Source organism: Callorhinchus milii, unplaced genomic scaffold (genome assembly GCF_018977255.1).
Source record: "Callorhinchus milii isolate IMCB2004 unplaced genomic scaffold, IMCB_Cmil_1.0 Scaffold5, whole genome shotgun sequence".
Taxonomy (NCBI): domain Eukaryota; kingdom Metazoa; phylum Chordata; class Chondrichthyes; order Chimaeriformes; family Callorhinchidae; genus Callorhinchus; species Callorhinchus milii.
This window is the reverse complement of record NW_024704746.1, coordinates 39,869,422-39,881,927: the sequence shown is the minus strand read 5'-3', so window position 1 is coordinate 39,881,927 and position 12,506 is coordinate 39,869,422. Positions and strand designations below refer to the sequence as shown.

Sequence of the window (12,506 nt, the reverse complement as noted above, 5' to 3'; positions counted from 1 at the left end):
TGGCCAGGACACAGATAATAACAACAATCATAATCCTTGCATTTGATATAGAACCTTATCATGTCTTCGAGACATCTCAAAGCGCTTCAAGAGAAACTCCCTGTCCTCTTACAGGAATGAACACCCTCCCTTCTATGCTGGAAATTCTATGATTGCATAATTCAAGGAGGAACTGAGGAATTGCTCACGTGTATCAATAATTTATCTTCTGTGCAACTGGTACTTTTGGTGCCTTTTGCACTTTTATGCCTGATGTGCACCTGAAATGAACTGGTGCTGCAGGTCACACACATACGCCCTCCTAACCATAGCCCTGATCTACATTGCTGCACACAAAACAACTCCAGCCTTTAATAGACTATTCCTTATGGTGTAGTTACAAAGTTATAAAAAAATAAGAGTGCTCAAAGAATAACTTTCTTTTTATCTGATACACTTAATGGGAACGTAGTTTCCCATTAGAATGCCTGCTTCTTAAGATTAACCTGGTCACTTACCCATCATGTACAGTACCTGATTATTGGCCATTCAGAAGATTTATTTGAAGAGTTTCTTCAAAAAACACTTTCATCTCAGGAACCATCTCTGAATTCAACCCAGACTGATGGGATGAAAGACAATGCTGACTGTTATAGATCCATGTGATATAAGTTATAAGTTAGGGCAGTCTGAACCCTCTCTGAATGTTCTCAACAGACATTGTCTTTCAGCTGAGAAAATGCCCTTTACTTCTATACTAAATTGGAACACTGTGCCGAGGACCTGGCGTGGGAAATGAAAACTGTCACAATCGCCTTGATGAGCACAGAATTTATCATAACCCTCTCCCCCATACTCAAAATACTCAATTATACTGTGGCTTCATCTAGTCCATTTAATTGACAGGGTGATCTATTCCACTTGCTGCTGTTTGCCTACAAATATATAGTTATGACACTTTACAGTAATTCCTGCAAAGCATTTTGAGATGTTTCAACGACGTGGTAAGCTCCTAAATCAATTGCAAGGATTATTTAAATTTATTTATAAGTGGTGTTGTGCACTTAGGCGCAGGAAGACAATGTCTCCACACTTAATGGCACGTGGAATATTGCTGCATAACACACATTTTCTTAGCTGCATAAGAAAATGCAGCTTTTTCACACAAGGTGGACTCAGCATCAGTTCCAAAATTGGCAAATGCAGAATTCTCCTTTACAAGGAGAACTTGTATTTTTTTTCGTTGGATGAGAAGACTCGCATTTCATTTGGCATGTCACATGCCTGCAGTCTATGTTTTGTAGTGTGTCCAATCAGCAGGAACTTCAAGGATAATGGAATAATTGAAATGCAATCCTAAAAGGTGGAGAGCATTGTTCAGGTCTTGGAATGAATAAACCAATGCAATCACTAAAGAGAATCAAGTATTTTTTGATCACTGCAAGGTTAAACCATTTTTTTCTTTCAAGTATGCCAGTGAAATTTCCTCGAAGCTAATTGCAGGTGACGAGCCACAAAACTGTACTTTTTACGTGAGTTTTAATTTTCTTTTTTATTTTAATGTTTCTTTCTGTTTTAAACAGCGAAGAATACCCTTGCCTACATTACTCGCATCTCCACTAGCCCACGGTTGAACTTGAATCCTGCCTTTATGCCAAAGATCAAAGTGTATTATTCTGAAGTGCCTTTTGATGTGGTGATAGTGAAGATCAGAGCAGATGCAGCCAATTGCCACTGCCAGGTGCACCTGGATGAGAGAAAAGGACCCAGGTAAAAGCACTAGTGATTATTAGCAGGAAGTGTTCAAGTGCAAAATAATCTGATCTTTCATAATTCTATTCAATGGAGATTATAAGATTAAATAATAGTTGCAATAATTTTATTGATCAGACCCCCTCTTTTTCTCTTTCTCTCCACCCCTCCATGTAAACACACACAGACATACACAAACATGCACACAGAGGTTTGACGAACTAAACTTAAACCAACTTTAAGATAATGCAGAAATTTAATTGCACAGCAAAATTTATTATTTTAACAAACCACATGAGGTTGTTTACATGAAAGTGTTAGATATCGAGAAGTTTAATATTAACAAATTTGGCAGCCAGTTTCAATGTTTTAAATAACATAAGATGTGTTTGTATAGACATAGTGAGGGACATTACTCACCGGTTTACTGAAAGAATTCAAAAAACTTCTTCTGAAGTTCACTTGACTAAAGCATCTCACATTCTTGGTTTAAGACTTCATGAATATACAAGAATGCAAACAGAAAGTTCACTTTGTGGTCACTAAATGGTCACTAAATTAGTTTTGTCAACACATTTGGTTGCCTACTTGTGTGGAATGCTACACTAAACATGTTTCTTAATGTAATGTTCAAATATCTGTTTCCCTCAGTTTGGAATTAATATTCATTGACTTCTTATATAATTTTTTTTATAAAGTGCATGGTTCTCTCAATTCCTGTAAAAAAAAGTTTTAAGCTTTTTAAAAAGATTTCTGTTCAGTACAATAATTTACAATCTGATAACCCCGTCTCTAAATTAGACGTATTTTGTATTAACAATGACTTGTTTCGCTGATGTGGAATTTGACAAACTGAAATGTCTGTGTACAGGTCAATGGAAATGGAGGGTTTTATATAACATCACTATTTTAATGCTTCAGCTGAGCTGGGTTAATATAGTTAATGTTTAAACATTGAAACAAATGACCAATCTAGAAGCGGATGTGTACAGCCGTAACTGTTGACTCCTTAGCTGCTGGTGTTGAGTGTGTTCATTTCACAAGGCAACAAGCAACTTGGGTTTTAACAGTGGTTTGGGGGCATCTATTTGCAAATATGCAAGGAACAAATAGTTGAATCTGGGCACGTTAGGGGTATTGGATATCTTATTTGGCTGTAGCGCAAGAAACCTTTCAAAAAGAGTAAAGTCCTACCCTGAGAGTGCTGTAGAGCAACTACCTTCATTGAAACCAGAGGCTACACTGTACAGAAGAGCCACATCACCCTGATGTTTCTTTCACTGTTCCTGAGGATATTTTGCATGCTTGTCTATTTTTAATAGAACTGTGTTTCTTAAAACTACGTGAATATTTATCTAAATTTAGTCGATGATGGGGCCAGATAACAAGGGAGTTATTATGGCCTTAATTAAAATCACATTTGGAGATATCAGATCCATGTGGTGAGCATTACTGCTGATTTGGGGAGACTTGGCAATGAAGCATTTCCAATGAGTCTGATATATTTTAAAGGATTTACTTTGCAAAAATGAATCCAAGATTGAATTTCAAAAACTGATATGGTCTGTAATAGCTTAGAGATTTCCAGAAATTACACTGCAATAAAATGTGTTGAATTGATTGCTGACATGTAATAATGCTGTGATATTCCTCATTGTACATGGAGTTTTTTTTATTAATGGTTACATCACATACTTTAATCTCAAAGTCTAGGCTGACACTCTAATGCAGAGTTGGGGTATGTTTCATTGTTGAGCATGCCATCCTTCATATGAAACTTTAAACTGCGGTCCCGTCTGCCTATTCAGGCGGAGGTTATAGATCCCATGGCACTATTCAATAAAAGAGAAGGGAGTTTCTCCTAGTATTCTAGCCAACAATCCTCCAGATAAAATTGGCCCTTTTATGTTATTGGTGGTTTGCGGAACATTGCTGTGCACAAAGTGATTGCCAAGTTCACCTATAAAAATACACAGTCGCTACACTTCACAGGAAGTTCTTTGACACGTTTTGATGATTTGATAAGGGATAATACAAAATGCAAGGATTAGTATTGTCAGACAGGTCTGTATTCAAGAAAGATCAGAATCAAAGAAATTTAAAGCGCAATAAGAAGGTTTTTCGTTCTATCAAATCTTCATTGGCTGTCAAAGCAGGCTGACAATTCAATCTCCTTCCGTCTCAAAGTCCCTAAGGAAGAAGCAAATGGGAAAAGGAACTGAGAAGAGAGGAAAACAACAAAAGGTTAAGCAATAGCAAGAGATCGAAGTAGGGAGGAACAGAATTGTGTGTGTGTGCTTAGAGGCAAAATAACTGAATATAGCCTGATCCTGAGCTTTGGCATTCAGTCTGACACTTGTGATAAATCTGAAAAATTAGTCAATATATAGTGGTTCCTGCCAACTTGCAACAATAGCAAGGAAAATGTAGCCCCTTTTTTGGCAAACCATTTAAAAAAAATGAAAAATAATAACTTGGAATTGTTTTGAAGAATGGAGCCAACAGACCCTTTAACTTTTCTGAGTGCAAGTATTTAGTGATAATAACACAAATCAAACACCGTAAATTGTATATAGAATTCAACATTAGTTTCCTGAGTTAACCTTAGTTGACTGAAAAATCTGAAATTTTAAACAACTAGCAACTGAATGAAACTGAAGAGATTGATGTCAAATGGAGAAAATCCACATGGTGCATCTTTCCATGGTGTTATATGAGTCTGTTTACTATCAATTGCCCTGTTTTGCACACAGCAAACCTGCAATTGATATTTGAGGTGCCATAAATTTGTTTTAGAATCTGTTTCACTTTATTGCCGGATATAAAAAAAACTCAAGAAAATCGTTTCAGAAACAGCAACGCATTTACGACTGGATAAGGGACAGCATAAGCTTGTTAAACAGATGCTATTACCATGACATCAGGTACCAAACAACCTTTGTGAAAATAATCTACACCACACATTATGCTACTTTTTTCCATTGATGGTCGACTGCATTTGCCTACAAATACACAGTCATTCCACTTCACAGTAAATCCTGTGAAATGTCCTCTGGAGAAAGGCACTATGCCAAGTGCTATTATTATTAATACTTAATTATTAAAACGCAATAATTATTATGTATTAATAATAATTATTAGTAATACTTAATTATTAATATGAGCAAGTATTATAATTACTTATTCACAAATATCAGTTTAAAAATGCTTGCGTTTGATGCAGCACCTTACCACATCGTTGAGATGTCTCAAAGTGTTTCATAGGATTTCACTATAAAGTACAGTAAATTCCTGATGACTCGACCCTAGCTTAATTTATCACTACAACTTAAGTAATCATGTTGTCAATATCCCTGCTGTATTTATTTATGTATTTATACATATGCCTAACTCGTCTTTCCAGATAACTCTTTACTGAGCCCTTTTCCCTTGGAGTGCCAGGTTTCAGCGCTCTGGGACCCTACACTGTGTGAAGGACGCTATATAAATGCAAGTTGTTGTTATCAGGAGTCTACTGTATAATGAGGGTCTATTTGCAGGCAGCCAACTTGTGGACAGCAATGTCCTATACACAGCCATGAAGTGAATGAGCAATTTTTATCTGGGGGCTTTTTGACCAGGACACTGGGAGAACCTTCCTTCTCTTTTTTGAATAATGCAATGGGATCTTTAACGTCCACCTGAACAGGCAGTCAGGACCTTGCTTTAATGTCTTATCTGAAGGATGGCGTCTCCAACAATGCAACACACCCCAGCATTGCATTGGAGGGGCAGCCTAGTTTTCAAAGTTAATCGAAAAATAAGAGTTTGACTGCAGATATTTTCATGCAGATCTATCAAATTCTGTGTAAATTCCAATCTGCAGCACCTCTACTGCATGAGGATTATTGGTGGAGTTGATAATGAATGAACCTCTAAATATTTTCAAGCCCAAATCATGAAGCTCTCATATGATATTTTTTTAAGAAAAAGCAAATTTTTACATCTTATTCCCCACCTTAGGATCGCTAACTATCCTCTTGGCTTGGGAAACAACAGAATCAATATTCTGGTAATTGATGAGTCTCGATCAGAACCTGTTGTTACAACGACTTACACCATCAACGTTTACCGCCACAGCCGGCCCAGTCTACCAGTGTTTGATGGGAGTGTGATATGCAGTTTTGTGCAGGTAACTATCTGACGTGTTCTTATTAAGGCAGTTCCTTTGTACCAACTAACAATGGGTAGAAGTCAATATTTGAACAGTATTCAGAAATTCTTCACAAAAGTTGTGAAATCACTGATTTTTTTTATAATATTTATTCTGCAACATTTTAGAGCTTCTAGAGTTTAGCAAATTGTTGAATACAGTTTTAACTTTGAAGTTGGGTTTCAAATAGCTCTTGAAAGAAAAACGGCTTCAAAATTAAGGCTGTATTTAAGAATTTGCTAATTCTGGGCCCTTTAAAATGTTACATAGATGAGTAAATTTAGATCCAAGTGAAATGTTCCCCTCTTGTGTTTAATTTATGAACGTTCTGAATGTGTCAAATCATAACCAGTAGGGGTATAGATTCCATCACTTGTCTTTGACTGCAAACATGCTTTCAATTTTCAATTGTAGGGATCCATAATCTGGAATTTTTTTGTAATTCTCCTATTATAACAGTTTTGTTTTACAAATAATCAGGTCTGTAATGAAAATGTTACTGTTTAGCAATTACAGTTTACTGTGTGACACTTTTTATATTTCCCTATATATTTTTTGGGGGCTCTAATTATTGTTGATTTTGGTCATTTTTTTTAAGGGATGATTTCAGGTCATAAATACAAGCACAAAAATGTCCTGCAATGTTTCCCTAGTATCCTGAGTAGACTTTGTCATGGTGATGTAAATTCGCTGGTAACTTCATTAGGGAATGCATATATTCCAGCACTCTATACAATTATAATGACCCTTCTATACAAAATTGATTATACTAAGCATTTAAAGCTTCAGTGATTTCATGTGGAAATATTTATGTTTGATTTGGGGAGGAGTACAGTTTTTTTTATTGATTTGTTAATTTAATAACTTTTGTGAACAAAACTTTGTGCAATGTCTGGGGAAGCAGCCTTGGGCTGGAAAAAGCATGTTACTTTTTTTAATATATATATATACATTCTTAGTCACTAATGGGTAGGCAGTGATGAAAGCTTCCCCTGATGGAGTGTCTCAGCACTTGAGATGTTATTTTGCTTGTCCCTGGATCTCAGCCACTCGTTCCCCATGGAGAAAACTACATAGACCGGCAGGATTGGTTAGTCCATGATCAACAGGTTCAGCACTTGTCCTCTCAGTAACCAAACACCTGTTTCAGTAGCAAAAGGATAAATACAGCGTGAATTGACAGAGGCTTCATTAGACACTTGACTAAGCACAACTGGCATCACGCACATGAGGAAAAGGTCAAAGACAGCAGTGTGGCCTTTTCTCACAGTTCGGAATCAGTTAAAGTTCTAATCCAGGGGCTTTCTTCCCAGCCTTCTTTTATGTTTAATCCCATTTGGGTATTCGGGTTTCAGTGCAAGATGATACCACGCTGAAGGTTACAAAGACAGAACTAAGGGATGCTGTTTCCCTTCTTCTAACAATTCTGGTTCATTTCAGTAATCCTGGACTAAGTTCAAGGCCAATCAGCTAAAAAGTGTGCAGTTCATAGCACCATAGCCTGTAAGAGTAACAAGTTATTCTTGCTCTGTTTTTTTCCATGTATAGGTTTGTTTCTTCCCGTCTTGAAATCCTTTGTAAACCAAATTAGCGATGAACACAGTAGAAGCTTGTTACCAAGAATTCTGCTAATGGGTAGTTAGTTTAAAGAGAATGTTTGTCAGGTACCAATTCATTCTGCACACAGTGTTTGACAAATAGGAATGTTTGAATAAAAGTAGCAAGGTTTTTTTTTAAAAACACAAGAATGTTCCCATTGACAGGCTTCAGATACGTCATGAATCCAAATGGGTAAAAAGAACGGAATGCTTAGAATTACTGAAAACGTGTTCTGCCATGTGACTCGAAAGCTAAATGAAGAATCTATTTAATTCATCCAATAGAACTGAAGCAGCATGAAAATAGATGTCTGATTGTCACAGTGACACAGCAGTTAGATTAATTCCTTTGTGTTTCTTGGATTGTTGTTTATTTACTTAACATGTCAAGTCAGTGTGAGGCAGTAATAAATAGGATGCTGGGCTATATTGCCAAACAAGTTGAGTTCAGATCCGCAAAAATTAGATCACGCTGCACCTGCAGTAGAACTGTTTCCAGCTTCATTTGCCAGGACGTTAGATGGGTGCATATGTCTAGACACTAGAGGCACTGCAAAAGAGCTCAGTGGTCAATGATCCCTAGTGTAACAGGAATGAGCAATCAGACACAATTAGATAAGGCAACTCCTATTTCCGAGATAGCCATACAAAGAATTTAATAAAAAATAATAATAATAAAAATTTGTTCACCCAATCCACGCCTGTTTGTGGGACACTGCTGTGCGCAATTGGCTGTCACGTTTTGCCCACAAAATATAGTCAGTTCACTTTACAGTATATTCTGTGAAGTGCTTTGAAAGGTCTTAAAGATGTGATAAGGCACTATATCAAATGCAAGTATTATTATTAAAGGTTTATATCAGATTTTAAATTGGATTGAGAAAGTAAACCAAGAACAACATTTTCAGATACGCCAAGGTGAAAGAGCGCAGAGTTGTGACAGGGAATGTTCAGGCACACATCCTAAAGTATTTTGTACAGAGGTTATTTAATGACCAAAAGGGTTGCTAGATTGGAGAGCCCAGGATTCTGGACTTGTTTAAGAAACAGCTTGATGCAATCATTGAAAGCTGGTAGATTAAGGTTCGGGAAGAATAGGATCAGATGTTCTGAAGGGCTTTCTTCACCTGAACCTCTTGTGCTCCTGTGTGATATAAAGCCACACAATACCACAAGTTAGTATCAGTGGGTGATCAAATATGTTTTTAAATTAGATGACTGTTTTGTTTTTGTCAGTGATGCACAGTTTGAGGTGCCTAGTTTGCAAAAATACTGGGCATTTACGACCTACAGTGTTTTACTTTCATCCTATAATAGTTGGTAGATATTTAACTACTGAAGGCTCCAGCAAATTGCTTTAATGTTAATGTACATGTGGTCAGCTGTTTTCGGCTGTTATCTCTGGGCTGAGGCTGTCGGAGCTGTCGGAGCGAGGCTCCCTCCGCTTTTATTGTATCGGTGGAATCCCAAGCACAGGCACCAGCAGGGAAACAGCTGTGCCTGCAACAAACGTGGATATGCACAGTTGTTTCCAATTCTTGACTTTGATTTTCTGGCCATTGATCTTTCCCGATCTCCAGGGATGATCTTCATTGTATTTTTGGGGGGTCAGCCGGGTGTCTGCCACATGCAGAAACCCATCACTATGCTTAAGCGTATCCAGACCAAACTGAGAATTCCATATATCCCGCACATAGAAATTCCAAAGATAGATTGTTGGAATGGAATTCGCACTCTTTCCCTGGAGGGACACATCCTACTTACCCAATTCCAGAAAGTATTAGGTGCAGGTTGGCAAGAGCCAAGGCTTGGGGACCCCAGTGTGTGCATTGGGGTGCTGATGGACACTAACTAACTAAATCTGCATCGCTTGCCATTGATATCACTGACTGGCAAGCTTCCCCACTGCTTGTCCAGCTAGGACCACCCTACCAGTTAGGCTTTGGCTTGCAGGGTTAATAGGAGCTGAGTGTGAGAATTCTCTGCCCCCAGTGACTGCTCTGCCTTTCTAGGTCCTGCCGATGAGCCAGGGTGGCTGTGCTGTCATCAGCAGTGCCCTGGAATACTGTGGACCAATCTGGATCAGGAAACGGACTACCGAGACTGCCACAGAGGGCTGGCCTGATTCTGGCATTTCTGTTGCCAAGCATGTCACCTTGGAGCCAGTTCAGCTCCAAGTGGACCCTGCCTACCTACCCCTCCCCCCCCCCACAATTTTCCAGAGCTCCCCTACAATCCAGTCTCCCCTACAATCCTCATCCAGGTTGGATTGTTTATCCTGTGGTCCCAAGTTCTATTGCCTCCAGTGGAGAGATGAAGACATGACAATCACCTGGGTGGGAGGGGGGAAAAAGTCAGAGTCCCCGAACAAGCGCAGTAAGCTCCAATACAAAAAAGTACTGTGGTTTGGTGGAAGAATTCTGATCAGCCAACAATACCAACTTGCATTAATGTAGCGCCCAGGGTAACACAGGGTAGAAGCCCAGCATGCTTGATAGCCGTGACTTTGTCAAGAAAAACTAGAACTTTTACTACAAATAACTGCACAAACACCATTGAATCACCATTGCTGGCGACAACAGTCTGCTAACTGCCCCTAACATCAGGCAATCCACAGCCTTCCGACGATGAGGTCAAAGTGCTATTCACTGAACCAAGCTGATATGAAATTGAAATGGTCATGGGGCTGACGATAAGCTGATAATGTTGGTGAAGGCTTTCATTACTGACCTGCTTGGTTACTTGCGTTGTTACACAGTATGTAAAAAAAAACAGTATTCCTTAACTTTTTTACTCACAATCAAGATGAGAGGCTAAGCGCAAGTACAATAAGAGCATAAGCAAGATGGAATGAGAAGAGATGAACTAGACAATCTAAGCTTATGGACTTCACTCCATATGCTTTCATCTTCCAAGGAGATTCTAAGTATATTTTCAGAGCTAGTTCTCCAATGGTAATTCCAATATTGCAAGTTAAATTGAGGTTAAATATCACAAGATCAATTAAACAAACTCTACAGTATTCAGCCAGTGCTACATTTCCACTTTTCAAACCTGGCTTCTCTTCCTTCACAGATAATATTTAATCAACAACCTACATATATATATAATATATCATTTATATATCATTCATATCCTGCCCTTCACATAATCTAACATGTCTCAGCAATTCACAGAGCTAGGGTCGGAGTAGAGGAGGCCAGTGAAGATCAACAGAAATTTTGTTGAAGACAAGGTGGAATAAAGACTGATGGGGGGGGGGGGAGAAGAATGGAGAAGGAGAGAGTTCCAGAGGTTAAGGGACCCCACAACCCTGCAACACAGAAACTAATGTGTCCCATAAAGTAGTCTGGACCTATTCTCATATCCTCATATTCTATTAAATGATACAACATGAACTGCGTTTATTGGGCGTTTGTTCCAACTAATCCATTACTCTTCGTGCCCCAAATAGCTGCCTTATGTCTAAATCATTTGAGTCTTTCATCATTTCTAATTTAAAATCCTAAACCCTGATATGCTGCTGAGGTTTAACGCAACAATAAATTAGATGAGTGGAGAAGAGTGGATTGGATGTTGAAGTGGACGTCATTAGCAAAACATACATCAGAACACTTTCATCCTTTTATTGTGTTCATCTGAATCCTTCAAATATAATGTTGCCTTGCATTTTCTCCAAGGTATCCATTATTCTCAAGAGAATTTATTGAAATTCCTGTTTGAACAGCGAGTATATTGTATATTCGTACCCATATAAAAATTGTAAGGGCCTTATGTGCACTTGATTGACAGAATGTTGCATGGGTATTAAATTATCTCTGACCAGCTCTGTTTTCCTATAAATATTTATGGTTTCTTACAATCTAAGATGATTCTCCCTTGACATTGTTAAGTAATTAATACCTTGCATTTGAAATGTGCACATTTTTCAAATCACAGTTCACCCCCACCCTAAATCCCATCGAAGACACATACTTTATTTCAAACAAATTCCAAGAAATATATATGAACCAAATTCTATATTATCAACAATAAAATGTTACTTTTGTGGATGATCCTAATTGATTAGAATCATCCACAAAATGATTAGAAATGGTCAGTTGGGCTGGTACATGCACCATTGGAAGTTTGAATCTAAAACACAGTTGCCTACATCCTTGCCTGCACAAAATGTCACATGTGCATCACCTCTGTCTTCACCAGGTTCCCCTGGCTCCCAGAAGATTGATTTCAGGATCTTCGTTCTCACCTACAAATCTCTTCATATCCTCGCACCTCCCTACCTCTGTGATCTTCTCTAGCCTTGCTCATCAGACACAAGCTCAGGTGGATGTTAAAGATCCCATGGCACTATTTGAAAAGAGAAGGGAGTTACTCCCAGTCTCCTAGCCACGAATCCCCAAATAAATTTGGTCATTTCACTTGGTTGGTTGTGGGATGCAGTATGCAAATTGGCTGCTGTGTTTGCCTAGAAATTCAATCGCAGTAAATACCTATAAAACGTTTTGAGATATCTTGAATACATGAAAGGGTGTTGAATCAAATGTTGTTGTTAGTTATTAACATCTCTTTCAGCACTAATGGGTTTAAAGCTAACAGTACAGACAACAAAGTTTAAGGCTTTTTTGCATACCTTCAATGATAACACAACTTTAGTCTCTAACTCCCTGAAGCCTTAAAAGTCAGGGTCTCCTGTAACAATGCTCTAGGTCATTTGCATGTTCCTGGATGTCATATGGAGGAATTCCCAGTACCAATATCTGAAATTCTAGGGGAATCAATGGATTAGACTGAAGTGGATTTCTCTGGCCGATTGAGCTCTTGGTGCTTTACACATTGAACATTCTTAGGACTTGGAGTAGCATGTGCTGCATTTTGTTAAAAGTTAAACATAGATATTGCATGTTGGTGGCCATTCACCACACTTTTCACAGTGATTTCCACTGCCAAATGTATGGTACAAATAGGATTCGGGCAGTACCACT

General features: G+C 38.3%; 1 protein-coding gene across 2 annotated transcripts in view; it reads left to right on the top strand.

The window, feature by feature from the left end:
- The window catches only part of cped1 (cadherin-like and PC-esterase domain containing 1), a 120,631-nt gene that overhangs the window by 42,886 nt on the left and 65,239 nt on the right, over positions 1–12,506 (top strand). For both annotated transcript variants that reach the window (XR_488707.2, XM_007904974.2), the window contains exons 14-15: positions 1,563–1,749; positions 5,734–5,902. Coding sequence is in view for 1 of the 2 variants with exons in the window: in XM_007904974.2 (XP_007903165.1) it covers positions 1,563–1,749; positions 5,734–5,902 (356 nt within the window). In the remaining variant the exon portion in view is untranslated. The remainder of the gene's footprint in view (positions 1–1,562; positions 1,750–5,733; positions 5,903–12,506) is intronic.